General features: G+C 37.4%; 2 protein-coding genes across 2 annotated transcripts; both read right to left on the reverse strand.

Moving 5' to 3' along the window:
• Positions 1–1,077: 1,077 nt before the first annotated feature.
• LOC138312485 (uncharacterized) lies at positions 1,078–2,101 on the reverse strand. Its single transcript, XM_069253342.1, is given in 2 exon segments — positions 1,078–1,305; positions 1,307–2,101. Coding segments are annotated over 2 exon segments (1,023 nt in total).
• A 512-nt stretch (positions 2,102–2,613) lies between these two features.
• LOC138312483 (uncharacterized) lies at positions 2,614–7,689 on the reverse strand. Its single transcript, XM_069253341.1, has 2 exons — positions 6,029–7,689; positions 2,614–4,162 (listed from the first exon to the last, which is right to left on the reverse strand). Exon 1 carries the CDS (start codon positions 7,399–7,401, stop codon positions 6,061–6,063), a length of 1,341 nt encoding a protein of 446 aa, XP_069109442.1. The 5' UTR covers positions 7,402–7,689; the 3' UTR covers positions 2,614–4,162; positions 6,029–6,060.
• Between the last annotated feature and the right edge of the window lie 12,245 nt (positions 7,690–19,934).

Raw genomic sequence — 19,934 nt, forward strand, 5'->3', positions numbered from 1 at the left:
ACTGGATTAGATAAAGGTACGAGAAAAATATATATAACCTGTAAATGACCGAGATTGGGTTATTTCAGTCTCGGGCTAAGATTCCAACCTCGGCTAACCTCAGTTGTGATTATGTTTCAAAAGTTCATCCCAACTTATGCAATGTTAACATTATGATTTGAGATCAGTGGGTCATAAGGGTTCAGAAAAATATTGGTTCGGAGGTTTGCATGTGGGACCCTCCTAGCCCATGGCCTATTTGACCCACAAACTGATTATAATGATATATTAAATATATATTGCAAAGAACTTAGCTTAAGTTTGCCAAATATATTAACAAAATCTATTACCTGTAAGTGATCGAGATCGGGTTATTCTCAGTCACGGGTTTGGATATGTCGTTCTATTGTGGTCATTTTGATACCTCATCTGCTACTTCAGTTGAAAAAAGTCAATGTTATGACTATTTTTAAAGTGAATAGTCGGGCAAAGGAAACCAGTCTAAATGCGTTCTTTGGCCTTCCAAAAGTCATTGCATACCATAATGATGGTCAAGTTCTGCTTACGGTGTCCAGTTTTGACCATTGAAATTTTGGGGAAGCCCCGTGTAAATTTAGCACAGTTCTAAATATAAATTCGCCAAACTTTTGAAAACGAGGCTGTGTGGAAATGTCAACATGGACATGTGTTTCTCAGTCGTGTCGGTTTCGTTTCGTGTGATAAACCACTAATGCGGTATGTAAATTGTTGTTTTGAGATGATACATTTGATGCAAATGAAGTATTCTTACATTAATGACAATGCTTTGTAATCATTTTTCGATAAAAGCATCTTAACACATGGAAATCGACACAAATATTCGGCCGATGCAGAGATGGGCCAAGGGGCAATTATTGCAGCATAGGTATTTAGCACGCTGATAAGTCAAAGACCCACTATAGACTAATATATATCCATTGTGACGTTATTTTGTGAGTGCAATTCACGTTGTTTTCTCCCAAAATTATGGCGTTACACTCGCAAATACATGACGTCACAATCAATACCTACCCGCAAGGTCAGAAAATTCTGTAATATGCAAAAGACGGAATAGCTCTGTCAAATGACAATTTTATCATCATTATAACACAATATACCAGTGAATGTCATCTTGGGTATCTTCAATGTTTGGTTTGCTGTTGGAAAATTTACCACTGGTCCATCCGGCTCCACTGCCAATACAGTCCCTCTGAGACCATTGAATAATATTTTGCTGATATTCCTTAACAGAATCACAGGAGATCCCACTTTCAGCCAAAGGATCTTTGGTGCCATCAGTCGAGATAAAATGTCGGTTTTCACCAGTATCTTCTGCCAAATATTCTCCTACAACACCCCTTGCCTCAACCACACATTTACGGTTATAATTGTCAACAAGGTGAGTGGTAGCAAACAGTTTGATTGACTGCTGATCAGGCGATAAGGGCCTTTGCAGAGTTTTTATATACATTAATGTGTCATCCGATACTTCTCCAAACGAAACTTCCCATATACTACGGATGAGCTGTTGATCATTTTGCCTCACTATTTCGTTCAAATAAATCTTGTGGCATAATAGCTGCTCAAATAAGGGACTTTCAAAACAGTACTTCCCATCATCATTGTATAGCATGTTCGGTACAGGAGGCAACTGCACAAAATCCCCACACATAATCAACTGCATACCACCAAATTGTTTGGATGAATCCTTTATGGTGCAAACTTCAGCTAGCAGATTGAAAAGTCTCTCACTGAGCATAGACACTTCATCTATTATGAGGGTATCAGTGTTTTTAATTCGATGTAGTGCATCTTGGAATTTGGCATGGCTTTTTATAAGAGATATAACTTCCTGTGCCTTATAACGTCCATCCTGAATTCCTGACCATCGGTGTACTGTCATAGCACCAAGTTCTGGGGGAAAGTTAGTGCAGGCTATGCCTGTGGTGCATGTCAAATGCACGCATTTCCCAGATAGGCGAAGTGCCTTAACTATTTCGCACAAAAGAAATGATTTTCCGGTCCCTGCAGGTCCACCAAGAAACAGGTTGTGTCCCTCATTGACAATATCGAGTGCCTCACGTTGTTTTGAAGTTAAATTCATTTTGTTTATGGTGACCTACAATGGTAATGATTTTCAATTTAAAACACATGTAGAGTAGTCTCTATATATGTGTGTGTACCAACATGTGCTTTAATTAGAAAATTAAATGAGACTTACCTGGAAGTTGAAATTTGATTGTAATTCTGTCTTCATTCTGGTTAGTACAAGGGATCACGGGAGATGCGTGCGCAGCTTCATTATTCATTCTTCAAAGCCAGTGAATGAACGCTTGATACTAGGGATCACACAAACTAATAGAAAATTCACTAGGTACCGCAAAACCAACAAGTAACCCATGACAACTTACAAAAAGTTGAAGGGTGGGAAAATAAAAATAGGGAGGGCCCGTGATCCCTTGTACTAACCAGAATGAAGACAGAATTACAATCAAATTTCAACTTCCAGGTAAGTCTCATTTAATTTTCTAATTCTGTCTTCATTCAGTTAGTACCGGAACCACGGGAGACATTCAAAGACAGCGTTCATTCATGAAACAAAACACAAAAAGGTGATAAAGTCAAATGTTGTATTAAACATATAAACTCAAATGTACATAGTATCAACCAACAGTAAAACAGGAATATCTACTAAGGTCTGAACTAGCCAGCTAACAAATTCAGATACCAAACAATACTCTAAGATAACTAAAAATCGAAACCAAGTTGTTGATAGACTAAACTCTAAAGTTAATCATCTCTGGTCAGTTACATCTTATACACACCTTATATAAAGTCTATCATAAAATATTCAAGAGGTAATGAAAACAAAACGAAATTAAGTTCACTTGCAACTAAACGTAGTGTTGTAAATATTAATATTGCACCATATGACACTGCAATAAATACTAACACTTAACAAAAACAGTCAATTAATAATGTGTCTATGACACCTCATAAAAGGTGAAATATTGAGTCACTCCAAACGTACAACATAACTAGGTATATCCATGGAATGTACTAAAATTGTCAAGACACGATCACAATACTGTTAGGTAAAGATGTCCCAAGTAAACACATGTACAACTGTCATAAGTAACACAAATTAAGAATTTTCAGAAATTTTGTAGGTTTGTTCAAGCAATGGTTTATTATAAAACACTCCAAATGTGGATTTGTTACTCCATCCGGCTGTTTGCAAAATAGTGTTAATAGGCACTGCTGTCCTTTGAGCTGCTGATGTTGAGGCAGCTCTAGTACTATGCGGGGTAAAAATGTTCATGTCTATTCCTGCCATGGTCAGTACCATTTTGACCCACCGAGAGACTGTAGAACGTGTAACCGGGGTATACGGTTTTTGATAACTGATCAACAGTTGGGTAGTCTCTTTCCGCAACTGCAACTGCTCTGTCTCCTCTAAATAGCGATTGAGAGTCCGCACAACACAAATATCAGGCTTAGAAAAAGCTTGAAGTAAAATTTCCTGCTGATGATGGCCGGGCCTTGTGTGTTTAAGTTTATCCCCAAACCGTAGTTTGACAGAATCTGTAGTTGTTGTAATATTCCTTACATCCATCAGATGTAAAGATTGGGCCCGTTGCCCTGTTAACAAGGCCAATAACACAGTCACTTTCAGCGTGAGGTTTTTAAGACCAGAACAGTCCATGTTTTCTAAATAGGTCAAAACCTGTTGTGGGTCCCAGGTAACAGTGTTACGCGGTAACGCTGGCCGCAGTTGAAACACACCCCGTAAAAATCTTTTCACTAAAGGATGGTGTCCACATGGTTTATTGTCAATATCGAGGAAAGACGATAAAGCTGATCGAGCAGTATTCAGTGCGCTGTAGCCGATACCTCCGTGGAATAGAACTGTCAAAAAATCCAAGATGTCCTTCACAGATGGTGACATGGGATCACATGACCTCTCGATTGAATACTTATACCACTTTTGAATATATGTGTTGTATTGTTTGTAGGTTCCAGCTCGCCATGAGGACAACAAGATTGATTCAGTCTCTTTAGAAAGGCTCCATTTTTGGATGGCTGTCCGGAAACCTTGCATCCCAGCAACGTCATTTTTGTTGGTATCTTTTTCTGCTGATGGGGGTGCGTTAGAGTCTTCTTGCTGCAAGGAAGAATAAAAACACAGTCTATAAGACACTGAACAATTTGGGTGAACCAAGCTTGAGTGGTCCAATACGGGGCAATAATAATTGCTTCCGACTTATCGATTCGGATTTTTTGCAATATTTTTCCGTATAAAGAAAATGGTGGGAAAATATATACAAATGTATTCCATGGTATGGTAAAGGCATCTACAGCAATGGCATATGGATCAGGTCGCCAAGAAACATATTTTGTTAATTGGTTATTTAGGCGACTTGCAAATAAATCTACTTCCGGTGTTCCAAAATGTTGAGTAACCATGTGAAACAGATTGGAATCTAGTTTCCATTCAGTGTTTTCATGTTCAAGTCTACTTTCAAAGTCAGCATCACAGTTATTTCTACCTGCTATATGTGTGCTGCTGATAACCATAAGTTATTATCCAGACACCAATCCCATATCTGCCCTGCTAATGCGTTACATGTTGATGTTTTACCACCCATATGTAATATATAAGCAATTTATCATTTCTCTCATGTAATATATAAGCAATTTATCATTTCTCTCATTTCTACATAATGCTAGACAGGAAAACCAAGCAGCCCGAAGTTCTAGCACATTTATGTGCTCATCAGTTTCAGCTTCTGACCATCTTCCCCCCGCGGATTTTACAATTTTTCCATCTTCATCATACCGTATACCTCCCCAACCTTTCTTGGAGGCATCAGAGGTAAGAACAATGGAAGGGGGGTTGATGCGAGATCTTGGCATATGCCCTATCAATGTTATTGATCCACCAGGGTAGATCAGTTTTACTCTCGTGTGAGAGTGTACAATGGGCTGAAATTTCCTTTTGACCTCTTCAGAGCCTGAATCTTTTCATTTTCAAGTCATCTATAATGAGGACCATACTGTACACCAGGGAAGGATGATACTAAAACCCCAATACATTGTGCCAATGCTTCTATTGTAGGCAAAGCTGTATTTAAAAGCAAAGCACAGATGTCTTTAACTTTCTCACGTTTTCTCTGTGGGAGACATATTGTCATATCTACAGAATTCAACACAAACCCCAGATATTCGATCTGTTGAACAGGCTCAAATACAGACTTTATTGGGTGAATCATAAACCCACAGTCTGTTGATAAAGACACTGTATCTATCACATTCCGTTGCCATTCCTCCTTGGTGTCCCCCACTAAAAGGGAATTATCAATATACGATGTGTTACTATGGTCAAGTTTACGTAACAGTGAGAAAAAAGGTTTAGTAATTTTAGTAAACATGCGGGGAGCTGAAGCAAGCCCATTAGGCATTGCTGTATATTGATATGTTTTCCCCTCAAACATAAATCGCAGATACTTTTGATGTTGATGATGAATTGGCACTGTGTAATAAACATCTTTCCAATCTATTGATGCCATATAACAGTCTGGGGTAATTCAATTTATTGCAGTTTTCAATGTATCCATCTTAAAATGGCGGTAAACTACTGTTTCATTGACCTCTTTTAAATTCAATATCATTCTGAAAGACCCATCCTTTTTTGGGCGAATGAAAATGTTTGAAAGTATCTGATCTCCTGAAGGTTCAACCTCCACCAATACATGTTTTATCAACAACTTGTTAATTTCTTCAGAAATTTCTCTTTATCATTAAATTCGTATTGTACATTGCCAAATGACAAGCGGTTACAAGGTTCTGCAATAAATTCAATTGTGACCCCTTGAATAGCCTCTAACAAATCAAAATCACTTTTCAGGGTTTTCCAAATAGAAAACTTGTTCTTAATGTTACCTGCTACAAACTGTCCTACTTGCTTGTGCAAAAAAGGAACTGTTTTTGTGTGAAAAGTATTCCAACAATTTTCAAGATCAGTACTTACCTCAGTAAGGACAGGAGTACTGCTAGGCAAGTCTATTTTCTCTCCTGCCCCTTCTTGGAGTTTTTTGGCTTGTTTTTGTGGAAATGTGACTGGCCACCATTACCCTGTTTACGGTAGTTACCGCCACTTGATCCACGATGATTGAAATACGGCCTGTCATAAGGTTTGTTGTTATACGGCCTCCAACCAGCTTTCCCTTTGTTAGAGTAACGGGAAGCACCCTTAATATTACTATAGGCGAATTTAGACACGCTATGTGATAGTTTGTTTGTTTCACTAATATCACGCACCGCTTGTGAAAGTTCGTTGCGAAACAATTCTGTGGTGACCAGATTACTCACAGAACACAAGTTTGCGAAATGTTTGTTGAGATCCGGTTTGATAAGTTCTCGTCGACGTTGACTAAACAACTGAGAAGCGTTAGCTACTAGAAGAAATCCATCGAGGATTAATTTCAACAGTTCGTCAATCTCAGCTCGAGAGCTACTTTCAGTTTTCCGCATTTCCGTTAAGCGCTCCAGTGCACGTGCAAGGGGAGTTAACCCCGACACAAGTCGCTTCTGCATTTGTTGAAAACTAACATCCCGCTGCTTGATGTGTTGATTCAAGCTTCTGTATATGGTGCTGTTACATCTTGGCGCCACTATCATTTTAATATTTGCGGGCCGAGGATAGTCCGACATTTTCGCCTTGATTTTATCCACCGACATGCGTTTGCTAAGCATGTCCGTAATCAAATTCGCCAGTTTGTCGTTTTTAATTTCTGGCCCAGTCGGTTCATCTGCTGTGATTTCTTTGGCCGTTTTGGTCAAATAATCGGGTAGATCGTCATTTGACGAGTTTTCGGCAGATCCTGCTTTATCAGTAGCTGATGAAGTTTGAATGACATCATTTCGTAAAATTTCATCTATTTTGTCACACACATCCATGTCAGACTCGTCATCACTAACCTGATCATGATACTCTTGAGAATCATGTCCGCCATTATCAAAGGGTAACATCTGGAAAATGCGCATTTGTTGCTGCATCAGATTTTGCATGTTCCCCATGAACATTGCCATTGTAGTTGACAAGTCATTGTTGATTTGTGCAGACTCGGCTTCCGGAGACGCCCGATCGCTAGCACTTTTGTCCTGACTCTCACAATCTTGTGGATCGACCTCCATTGTCTTAGTCAACGTGGGTTCACTTTCTAGTGTAGATTTGGTCATAGACTTAACTGTAGCCGAGTTACTGGGTACAGCTTTAGATTTGGAGAGTTTTTCTGACTTTCTAGAGCTTTTCTCTGAAGGTCTGGGCTCCATATTATTCAGAATTTCGCCAACGAAATCGAATTCTTTCACTATCTTCTGTGAACCCAAGATGGCGGCCATAAGCCCCGCCAAACAGACAAAGGAAGACCAGCCCCTCGGGGCAAAGTCCTGGGAATAATTACGCCTCTATGGGTACGCTCCCGAAAAAATTGATAGCAAACGATGTAAAACACGTTAGCGTATCAAATGACAAAAGTAAGGAACAATTAACTCGTGAAATTGTACCTAAAAACGAAGAATAATCTGAGCTAAACTAAGTTCATCAGATTTTCTGAAGTCTTAAGCACGCTATGAATAATGAAGCTGCGCACGCATCTCCCGTGGTTCCGGCACTAACTGAATGAAGACAGAATTCATATGCATTGGTTGTAAATTAATGCAATAAATTGTATGAAAACAAAGTTCACACTTTACAAATTAGAGACAGAGACATGTTGTGTTATTTACGTCCCTGATAGAGAGAATATATCGGGTTTAACATGCATTTTGTTTGCTTAGTACGGTACATAATTATATTTCCCCTGTTGTCAATGACTGTACTACTGCACTGTTATACCAACAAAATACCTCTATTAATCCTTTATATTGTGGTGATCTTTTTTAATTTGCTGTACTGTTTCAATATACTGCCTTTTGATAAACGACTTACGCTTTTGTGAAACCAACTCCAATCATCATATCGGATTTATCGTCTCAAGAATCAGACGGGCAAAATTTTCTTCCTCGCTTTGTTTACAAAATAAATCCTTTTGCAACTCCTCGTGTCATATCAGCGAAACAGTGGAAAGGCGCCGAAAAGTTCCGAATGGCAGAGTTAAAAACAACCGACCAATGAGATTAGGTTTAACATAACTTCAAGATAGTGACAAGATGGCCGTCAAGTTGACCCGGATAGGCATCAGAGCTGAAAAACGACATAAGGACCACGAGAGGGGGATTTGATCGAACTGTCAAACAAGTAAATAGGTTGTTTTCACCTAATATTTGTTTATGCCAAAGCCTGTTATTGTAGGCTGCCGAGTTTTCAGTGTAGCGAATAGACATTTTCGTTTGCAAAAATGTTCTCGATCGTGTCCGACTAACGGAAATTCGTCAGTTTTTCAAGTTTCGAGGCTGTTTGTTAAAAAAGTAGTTAAGTTCAGTAGGATTTCTTGTTATCATCGTGAAGTGTAACATCTTAACTTTGAATTAAGACCAAAGCCGTTGAAATATCTGGTCTGGATATTTTTTTTACAACACTTTGAACTAAATTACCCAATTTTGCGTCACGGAGGAGTTCCTTACCTTTCTCTATATATTAGTCTATAGAGGGTCTTTGACTTATCAGCGTGCTAAATACCTATGATTGCAGCATCGCATTCGTCGTATTTTACATCAACCGAATCATGAAGGTTAAATACAAATAATCGTAACATAATTTCCCATTTAAAACCACACGAAAACGTTCCATACAACGTCCATGCATGTAGCTGTCAAAGATGTGAAAATAAATTAGCTCATACATAGATATTTTACAAGTACAATATATGTGTTCAATTATTCGTGTAGTTTTTTGCAGAGATTTAATTAAATTATCTATGTCTCTGGGTTTTTTTTGTAAACAATATTTGAGTTCTGGAGAGAGATGACATGAATGTCCCAGCTGGAAGGAAAGAAACTTTTATGATGTATATGTATTGTACAATGTATATATGTAAACGTACATTCCATGTAGCTGCTATAGAATTACAACTAGGAAATTATCTCAAACATTGATAATATTTAATTCTTCACATTTATGTAGGCCTATGCTGTGAAAATTAACACATCATATATATTTCCAGAAAACATATAGGCCTACATGTATGTTACTTTCCTTTTCTGTTGTTTCCCGTTCTTTTTTGTGCTATGGAGAAAAAGATGATTGAGTTGGAAGAAAAGTAATTAATTCAGAGAAAGGTGTACCACAGTACTTTGTCTGTAGCCGAGGGGTTCTATACTGTTTTAATAGTCCAGTAATTAATAATTAAATTGAAAATTTCAAAATTAAGATGAAATTGTAAATTCCATTTTTGAATGAAGTGGTTCCCCTCCTTTGAGAGTACAGTGTGTATACCCTTTTTGCTTTTTGGTTTTTAGGAATAATACCTGAATAGGAACCTGAAATGACATGACAATCAATCAGGTATGTGTGTGTTGGGGGGGGGGGGTGGGGTTGGGGGGGGGGGGGGGGGCTAAAAGACAGAAGAATCGTGAGGTTGGGAAGTTTGTAACTTGGGTGGGGGTTGAAATATAGAAGAAATAGCTACAGATAACTGGAAGTGGTAGGGTGCTTTATCATTGATCTGGTCATTGCATATTTGGGGTTTACATGGCTTTTTTTTGGTTATTTAGTCTCATTGATTTTGGAGCAACTTTGAATCCATATGGTACTGTATATCTGTCTTTTTTCCATGTGTAGCTATTTCTTCTGTATTCCCCCCCCCCCCCCCCCCCCCCCGCCCAAGTTACAACTTCCCAATAGGTACCACTTTTTTGTTTAGAACTCAAATCAAAGACAGATGTACATAGTACTACATACTACATTTCAGTCTATGTGTTTGTAATCACTGTTACTACAGTATTAATACATGGTCTATGTACAAGTTACACATAGACAATAAATGTGAAATTTGGTTCAGACAAAAAGATTTGTAACATTTCAGATAACTTGCTAGTTTTATGGTTTTATTTATATGTTGAGTCTACTCTCTTGTAAAGTAGAATTTAGAAATCCTAAGACAATGGTATCTATATTGCTATATGTAAAAAAAAATCCTTATATTTTAAAAGTAATTGAAAAGCTATCTCACAAGCCCTGACAAACAAATGGGCAGGAATATGGATGCAAGAATTATAATCACTGGATCTAGAGGACTAATATAAACAAATATTTCTACAAAGTTAAACAATGAAAAAGTATTGCATCATAATTTTATTTAATGATTGCAGTTGAAAGGAACATTTAATAAATTAATACTGTTTAAATGTTCTGTTCATGATCTTCTAGGTCCATATTGGTAAAGTTTACTTTCAAGAGCACTCAAATCAACATTCTTCAGTCTTCATATGATGCTAATTGTATGTATATGTATACATACACTTGTATACAGGTCCAAGGGATGAACTTTCTGTATTCATGTCACTATGCATGCATGGTGCCTGAAAAAAAAGAACCAACAATTTTTTATATCTGTTGAATATGACAAAAATTGAAATGATCAATTTCAAATATATATAAATGAATAAATGTAGGTTCATTCTACAGGTTTTTTTTTATTTTAGAGAAAACATTTTATAAGTTGTGAATTTTTTATTTTAGAGAAAACATTTTATAAGTTGTGAACTGATGCATTAAATAGAATCAAATATTGTTTCAAAAAAGATACAAAATTCATTATCTACAGTTCCAACAAAAATTCAGAATAATTATAAATGATACATGGCTGCAGTACATTTTCTGTAAGTTTGTTATATACACATGAACCAGGTACAGTTGTAATAAATATACAAACACTATTTATTATTATGACCAGAAATAATACTGTATGTGTCCTCCAAATATATCTAAAGAACAAGCTAAAACCTACATGTACATATGTATATGTGTATATCAGAACATATACAATACAATTTTACCAATTAACCTACAATGTAAATCCTACATACAATGTATGTGTATAACACTACCAGAAACATATACAGAACAATAATTTACAAATTAAAAATCTATAAATATATACATCAGAACTGTATGAATTGACCGGTAGCTTAATATTATAGATTAATTGAAACAAATCTTAGCTTGATAATGCACTAGCGGTTACATTATAACTGTACATGCATCACAACGGTACATTTTATAAATATACAGGGCATTACCCCTAAAGAGGCCCCACGAAAGAACCGCTATTTACCCCAGGGTTACGTTTTACGCGATTGGGGAACAGGTAAGAAACAGGTGACCATGTGTGACCACTCATTCATGAAAAAATACTGCTAGGGACTATTTACATAATGATCAAAATACGAAGACTCACTCACTATCAGCTGAGCAGGGAGTACCAGGTAGTAGGCCTAGGTACGTACAGTAGCGGTCCGGAGCCGCGTGCTCGTTTGAACTGTTCTCTTCACTATATATACCAGATTTCTGTCTATTTTAAGCAAAGCTTCTTGACCACCTAAATCTATAGTCTGTACATAATCATAATTATATTTGCGCAAAACTCAAAAACTTGAACTAATGAAATATTGAGCACATCCAGTTCTATACCTTATATACAATATATACACTATATGTCCATTGTTTTAGCCTGCTTATAGTAATGTCTTCAATAACAGCTAGGGTAAAACTTAATGTCACAGTTCTTCCAATACGTGTTTATGAGGGTCTTGAATCTGTTCACCGACTCGGCATTCACAATTTCCGAAGGTAGGGAGTTCCAGTCGTTGATCACTCTTATTGCAAATGAATGTTTCCGAATGTTAAGTCTCGTATGAGGTTTCAGTAATCTTTTGTTGTGTCCCCTTGTTCTGTAATGGTCTTGTTTGGTCAGCATGCTTCGGCCTCTATCACTGGTTATGTCAATTTCATTAATAATTCTGAAAACTTCAGCTCTTTTACATCTGTACTCTAGAGATGGTAATCCAAGTTAACCGGTTTGAATAGGTTAAGTCGGAAAGTCCTTTTACTAGTTTGGTGGCCCGACGTTGCACATTTTCTAGTTGCTGAATATCCTTAAGTAGCAGTGGACTCCAAACTGTAGTAGCATATTCTAACTGTGGCCGAATGAGAGATTTATATAATGGCAGAAACATGTCTTTTTCGAGTGGACCAAACGTTCTCCTAATCATCCCCAGAAGTCGATTTGCTTTCTTGACACAAGTTGATACGTGTATGCTGAATTTGAGAGTTGGATCAAATATCACACCTAAATCCTTTTCTTCGCGTGTAATACTTAATATACTTTGTCCGTTGTTCCCCAACATACTGTACTCGGTTTCTATGTTGTTATTTCCAAAATGCATAACTTTACATTTGTCAGCATTAAATTTCAATTGCCATTTCTGTGACCAGTCGTCCAATTTATTGAGGTCTCTTTGTATTTTTTCCGAATCGTCGATGTTATTGGCTGTCCCATACACTTTGGTATCATCCGCGAAAAGTTTTGTTATGGAATGTGTTGTTTCTGGAAGGTCATTAATAAACATCAAAAATAAAACAGGTCCGAGCACACTACCTTGGGGTACTCCGCTTATAACCGGGATCCAGGATGATGTTGTTCCGTTTAAAACAACCCGTTGTTTTCTATCTGATAGAAACGCCTTTATTCACGCGGTCATTTTACCATTAATCCCCAGAGCTTTAATTTTTGACAGCAGACGTTTGTGTGGAACAGTGTCAAATGCTTTTTGAAAGTCTAAATATACAATGTCCACATTGTTGCCTTCATCTAGTTCCCTTGTGATGTCATCTAGAACTTCAAGTAGTTGCAATGATGTAGATTTTTTTGATCGAAAACCGAACTGTTCTTCACATAGAAGTTTATTATTTTCCAAAAAGTCCATAATATGATTTCGGCAAATTGATTCCAAAATTTTTACGACAATACTGGTTAAACTCACGGGTCTGTAATTTTGGGCTTTCTGTTTGTTTCCTTTTTTGAAGATTGGTGTTACGTTTGCTTCTTTCCATACCTTTGGTAATACGCTTTCTCTGAGAGATTTATCAAATATAATTGCCAGTGGTTCACTGATTACAGATCGTAGCTCATAAAGTATCTTAGGATGAAGCTTGTCAGGTCCAGGGGATTTAGCGACATTTAATTCTCCGAGTTTCTTTTCGACCTGGTCTATTGTTATCTCCAGGTTACCGAGTTCCATGTTGGTTCTTGCTTCGAACTCCGGTATATTGTTGTTGTCCTCTATTGTAAATACACTGCTAAAGAACTGATTAAGTACTGTTGTTTTCTCTTCGTCTGTTGTCACAATATCGCCGTTTTCATCTTCTAGATTTGGAATCACTGATTTGGTTTTTGTTTTACTTTGGATGTATTTCCAGAAACTTTTAGGATTTTCCTTAAATTCGGTTACTATTTTATTTTCATATTCCTCGACTGAGCTTCTTTGCTGTTTTGATGCTTCGTTTCTGGCAATTCTATATGTTTCGTAGTTTTCTGGTGTTTGATTGTGTTTATATTGATACCAAGTCTTTCGTTTGATTTTTAAAGCATTGATGGTGGTCTCTTTCATCCAAGGTTTCCTCACCCTCCGATCCGACGGTCTTACTTTGCACACTGGTATATGTTGATCAATTGCCTTGAAGAGTTTATCGACAAAGTAATCCCAAGCATCGCATGTGTTCAAACCTTGAAGTTCATGCTCCCATCGAATTGAACTTAGTTCTTCGTTCATGGTATCGTAGTTTCCTCTATAGTAGCAATATCTTATTAAATCGGTTTGCGGTGTTGACGTTACTGTATAAACATTTAGTCTAAATACTATCACAGCGTGATCACTTTTACCTAGAGGAGTTCCAACATTGAGATCTTGTATCATATGTTCTTCATTTGTAAATACCAAATCTAGAGTAGATGGATTCTGTCCATGTCTGTGTCGAGTAGCCTCAAGAATATGTTGAAATAAAAAGTTTCTTTCTTAATGCACTCTAAAAAATCATAAGCTAAAGAACCAATTGTTTCGGTTGTACTTTCCAGTTCCCAGTTGATATTTTTGATATTAAAATCCCCAAGAATAAGTAAATGGCTGGAATAGTCCATAAGAGAATTGATAAGAAGGATGAGTTTGTCCGAGTTTTCCCTGGGGCTATTTGGACTCCTATAAATACAACCGACAACTAGGGTGTCATTGCCTTTCAAATTTATATTGCACCAGATCATTTCCGAAAAATCCAATTCCATAATTTCTTCATTCACTTCGGCTTTAAGTTGTTGGTCGATGTACAAGACCACACCTCGTCCTTTCTCCAAATCGTTTGTAAACAAATCATATCCAGGAATTTCAAGCTCAATTTTATCAATATCTCTAGCGTTGTTTTTTGGCAAAATTTCGGTTAGGGCTATGATTGACGGTGCTTCCTGTTGAATTATCAGTTGAAGCTCGTTCCTTTTATTCATGAGGCTATCAACATTACTATATATTACTTTAATGTCGCTGTTCGTGTTCGTCCTAACTGTCGTATAGACACTGTGCTCGTTAAAACTGGTTTCCTATTTAGAATAGATGATGGACAGTTCTTCGTCACTAGAATCATCAACCTCAATGTCGTCTGTTAATGGGTGAATAACAGAAAAATTGATGCTATCCACTAATGTCGACTCATCGTAGTTGTTGTAACGTCCGTGTGACAGCGATGTTGTGTTCAATAAAGGCTGCGAACCTGGGCGGTGAATGGTGCTTATGTTGTTTTGTGTGTTTGTGGCAGGAGCAAGATTTCCCACTGCCCCAGGCCCAAGTGCTAAGCTGGAGCAATCTCCTCGCTTCGCAAAAGGGTCAGGGGTAAGTAGTGGTGTCACTTTCTCCTCGTTCACTCCTGTTCGTGTTTGGCGACCGATTTGAGATGTTTTATCAGCCTGTTTCACCTTTACCAATTTCCTGCCGTCACCCATGACTTTTACAATCTGACCAGCGCGAATCTTCACATTCTCTCCCGCATCTCTACGTTGTTTCAGTTCGTCACGTAATTTCCTGTTGTTATTTCGTTGCTCAGGTGTTAGGTCTCGAGTGATAACAACCCTACGTAGACATTCGTTGCGGATGTTTTTTATATTCATGATTTTGTCAAGTATAACTTTCCTGATTCTGCTGTTTTCAAACACAAGTTTAACTGGTCTTGCTTTTTCCTTGGTGTACGTTCCTATCCTAATAATTTGTTTAACGTTAAATTCCGTTATCTCTAGTTCTCTAGCTATACAACAAAGGAGATGTAGGTCCTCTTTCCGTCTTGCTTCCCCGGTTGAAGCTTTTGATTCCGGCAAATTAAACACCATTAAATTGAGCTCTCTTCGCTTTTGATCATTTGCTTCTTTTAACCGTTCATTGACTATTGCTCCAATATCTTTTCTTAGGTTGTCAATCACTTCTCCTTTCAATCCCTCTACAGTTGTTTTCACTTTTTCTGGAATATCAATTTCCAATTGTTCGAGTTTGTTTTCCACCTTCGACAATCTTTCCTCTGTGCAGGATTCTATCTTTTTGACAGCTTGTTCGATTGCTGACAGTTTGGGGAAGTTTTGTTTACATACTTTGCAGACCCACATGATGTCTGAATTGTCTTCCATCATTGCGTTGTACAGTGGAGTTGAAACTTTACTACATGGTAAACAGTACAACAAATTACAAACATCACATTCGATTGCTTTATCATTTCTCTTGAGTTTTATGTCACAAACAGGACAGATGGCTGTTCCGTCACTGTCCATTCTGGACCTTTTTCTGGACGCCATGATGTATTATCTCAAGAAACACTCTCTTTTCCAGACTGACAATCCTACACGTCTTGCCCAATACCTACTCAGTAATTTTCCAGGATGTACACCGTCATCGAGATATCCTAGGCATATTCTTTTCATCCGGATTCTCATTATCTTTCTTTGTTCTGTGTTTTATCAGGTCCATACAGAATTTAGGTGAACTCACTGAGCGTCTTTCGTTGATTTGACAGATCAGCTCATTGAGATGTTTTATCCTTGATAAGAGTTACTCTTTGTTCGTTTTCAAACACTTCCGAATTGTTGTGCCCTTTGACAGAGTTCCACTAGACAATTGAATAGAATGGACACTCCAATATCACAATCTTCATATGTTCTTTGTACCTACTCTCAAGTACGTTTAGTCTTTCATATTGATCACGCACGTTTTCTGGTGTTGTGTTGCTAATCTCTATAATTTTTCTGCGTTTTCTTGTAAGGTCACATGTTCCTGTCCAAATTACAAGCAGAATATCAGTATATTGCCTGACAAAGAATTCCACATTTTCCAATATGTAGTTGATTGCCTGCAATGTTTTTCTTCCTCCGATACATGACCATTTGATCTCACGCTTTAGGATATTGTCTGCATTGTCACGTAATCTAACACCTTTGCTGTCAGACACGAATATAAGTTTCCTTGAGTGGTTTGTTAAGTCATCTTTGATAACATTTCTTAAAAGATACTTGTTGATCCTTGAAGAATTCATTAGAAAAATATATCCAACTGTCCAGACTTGCTTATCACTGATACCGGAATAGCTGCAGTCCACTATCAGTCTATAGCTGTTACACGTACACACTGTTGGTGAAATCAACTCACGCTTACGTATACGGCGTCATTCAGGGTACACACTATACAGGTATATGTACCGTTAAATGATATACGTGAGCAGATAGACTTCAATACATACTTCCACATATGATTCGAAACACATGCCAATTTCTGCCTTTTTTAGAAGGTCAATAATGTAGATTACAGAATCCAAAACTTATTGTAGTTTGTTGCAGAATGGCACATCGCGGCGTACGTCATGTGTACCGTTGTAAAGAAACAATAACAAGTTGTATTAACACTCTCCATGCGTCGTAATGTTAACCGAGTCATTTGTTGGGATTGTCGCTGCTCCATTGCCTTTCCTTTCGCATTTTAGGTGAGTCAGTTGGTTGTTTTGGCGGAAACCTTTTGGTTCAGAACTACGGTAGCCATGTTTTTGTTTACTACAGAGAGTGGTGGATGTTGCGCATGCGTTAAGATTGAACTGCACAGATAGCCGGTCGGGAGGACGCATTAGGATTCCCATATTAAATATTAATTTCTTCGCATACAGAGCGATTTTGATGGGAGATTTTATTTTTCTATTTCATAAGAAATTATACTGGATATATTAACACCATTTTACCGATTTTAGCCCTTCTTTGCCCGACTATTCGCTTTAACATTTTGACTTGTGATCAGTGGGTCATAAGGGTTCAGAAAATTATTGGTTCGGAGATTTGGGGGGGGGGGGGGGGTTGCATGTGGGATCCTCCTAGCCCATGGCCTAAAAAGCATGAAAAATAAATCTTGCAATTTGGTTAGATGGGTATTAAAATACATGTAGTTAATTCACACATTTTTAAAAAATACAATATTTTTTTATTCATAACCATTGTGATAATACAAGAAATCTGGGAAAATACTGATTGTAAGACTTGCTATGAGAAGTAAAAAAAAACATAATCTAGTGTTCACCAAACTAAAGGATTGCTTAAAAATTACTATTTTTCAAAACTTTGGGTATAACTTGCGATAAGGACAGCGTACAGTACTAACCTACATGTATCACAATCTAACTTTTGATGGCGTTCCCATTCATGGGCGGAGTACAGAGTAGGGCGGGGTCAGGTTGGACTAGGGTTGAATCCTGATAGGATATCTGAGGGCTACAAGAAAAAGGATATCACATCTTAATTAATACAGATAATTTGTGTTCATGCTCAATAACACATTGGCATTAAATACTTACATTTTTTAAAATTCATAAGAAAAACTTGACCTTATCATTAGTTAGTTAACAACACATTCTTATAACGAGCTTGTGAAGATTGACTAGAAATGAGTTAGACTACTAGTCGTTGAATGTCAGACACCTTAACCGCTAAGCCACAAAGGCGGGGCACTTAAGTCTAGTGGTAGTATACGGTCATCTGAGTACTTTGGCAACAGTTGAATAAAAAGTTAATAGGATATGGTACCATGGTGGCCATCTTTGATTTGGGAGCAACCTGAAATATAACAATTCATTTAGGCAAGTTCCAGCCAAATCGCACTGGTCGAACTTAAGATTGTGGATCGACTCGAAAAATAAAAATACTTTGTTAGGACCATGTCAGGATAATTTCTGGCAAATCGCAAATTTAGAACTTGAGGAAAAGTTCATCAAAATGTGTTTTCAAGATGGTGGCTATGACGGCCATCTTGGATTTGTGATAGACCCGAAAAATAACAACACTTAGTCAGGACTATGACATGATCATTTAAAGCAAGTTGCAGCTTAATCAAGTGCACTGTTAGAGCTGGAGATGAAGTTCAAAATGTTAAAAAAAAAAACAATGGCGGGTGATGACCGACGAAAAATGATGACTATAGATCATCCTTCAAACAGGATTCATGGATGGCAACACTAACAGGTTTTTATGATTTACGCAAATGTCATTTAATCGCAAAAATAACCTTACACGTATTATTAGATAATGAATGAATAAGCTGGTGGGACTATGTAAGTGATGATTCTCAGTGGTAATATTTTGTAAGCAGTCTGAATAGGAAATGACCTGGCCCGATAGCAAACGATGTCGATGGGTTCCACCTTTTGATATAGCAGTACGCTCTGGCCCTAAACCAGACATCTACCTATCATCATGTGAAAATCTAAATTTTAATTTCGTTTTATTCGACGGTTTAGCAAAGTTATACATCAGATAAATCAGTGCAAAAGTGTTTAAAAGAAATACATTGTAATATGTTTTGGAAATGCAATCAAAATAACTACGTACCAGATGCATGTTCAATCGTAAAATGAATTATGCCTAATTAACAGAAAATCGGCGGAATAAAGTGTGGTTGCTTACAATCGCAGCCCATTTTTGTTACGGTTTTCGGCTGTGTCGTTATCGAGAAAATACTAGTAAAATCGTCAAAATTGATAAAATATCTAACAATAAGTTTATTGTGTAATTTAAATATTATGCATGCACGAAAATTGTTCGTAGACTGTAAAAACGATCTTCTGAAAGACTACTAACTTACTGGAGAAGAGAACACATTCGCTCTAAGAAGGACGTCTTTCACGGAGCCCCACAGCCAATTGAAAAAAAGAACAAGGAACAGTTTAAACCCCCAACACCAAGTAACTGTATATCACCGCTTCTGTTATTTACATCATGTGCTTTTATACGAAAATACATCATGTTATAAGTCCCTCGTTAATAGCTGGTACTGTCCAACCCGGCCCTGTGTAGACTACCATTGCCGCCATCTTGAACCATTGTAAACAATCATCACATTGACTCAACATTAAGATCGAACTTGTCAATATCTATAGTGGTGACTGCCATATTCACACTAGTGCTACTATGTAGGTACTACCAATACGAAGTACCGAACTACCAACAATTATGTGTGAATTTTATGTTCTCGAAATTACGATACGCAACGCACGTTTCCACCGAAATGCGTACTTCCTGCCACCGAAAAACACACATGTTACTTTAATAAAGAAAATGTTTGTGTTATTGAGGGTTCGGTTCGTTGGTAATGAGTATAAATTGCAGGACACAAAACGAAGAATTCAAGTGGAATTTGCTTTTCTCTTGTATTGTATTTCTTTCTCATATATCAAACATATGTGGCACATTACATAGAAATAAAATGAAAGTTCACTCGTATTGGTAATCCAACGTAGACACTGAATTAGTTGTCCGTAGATGGCGATCCACCTTATAAAAGTTCAGAATTTGAATAATGTTCACACACACAGTTCACTATCTGGTAATCCAAGAAATATCCGTAGTGACCGCCTTGAAGTTGGGGTTCCAACTGAT

This window comes from Argopecten irradians, unplaced genomic scaffold (genome assembly GCF_041381155.1).
Source record: "Argopecten irradians isolate NY unplaced genomic scaffold, Ai_NY scaffold_0338, whole genome shotgun sequence".
Lineage (NCBI taxonomy): Eukaryota > Metazoa > Mollusca > Bivalvia > Pectinida > Pectinidae > Argopecten > Argopecten irradians.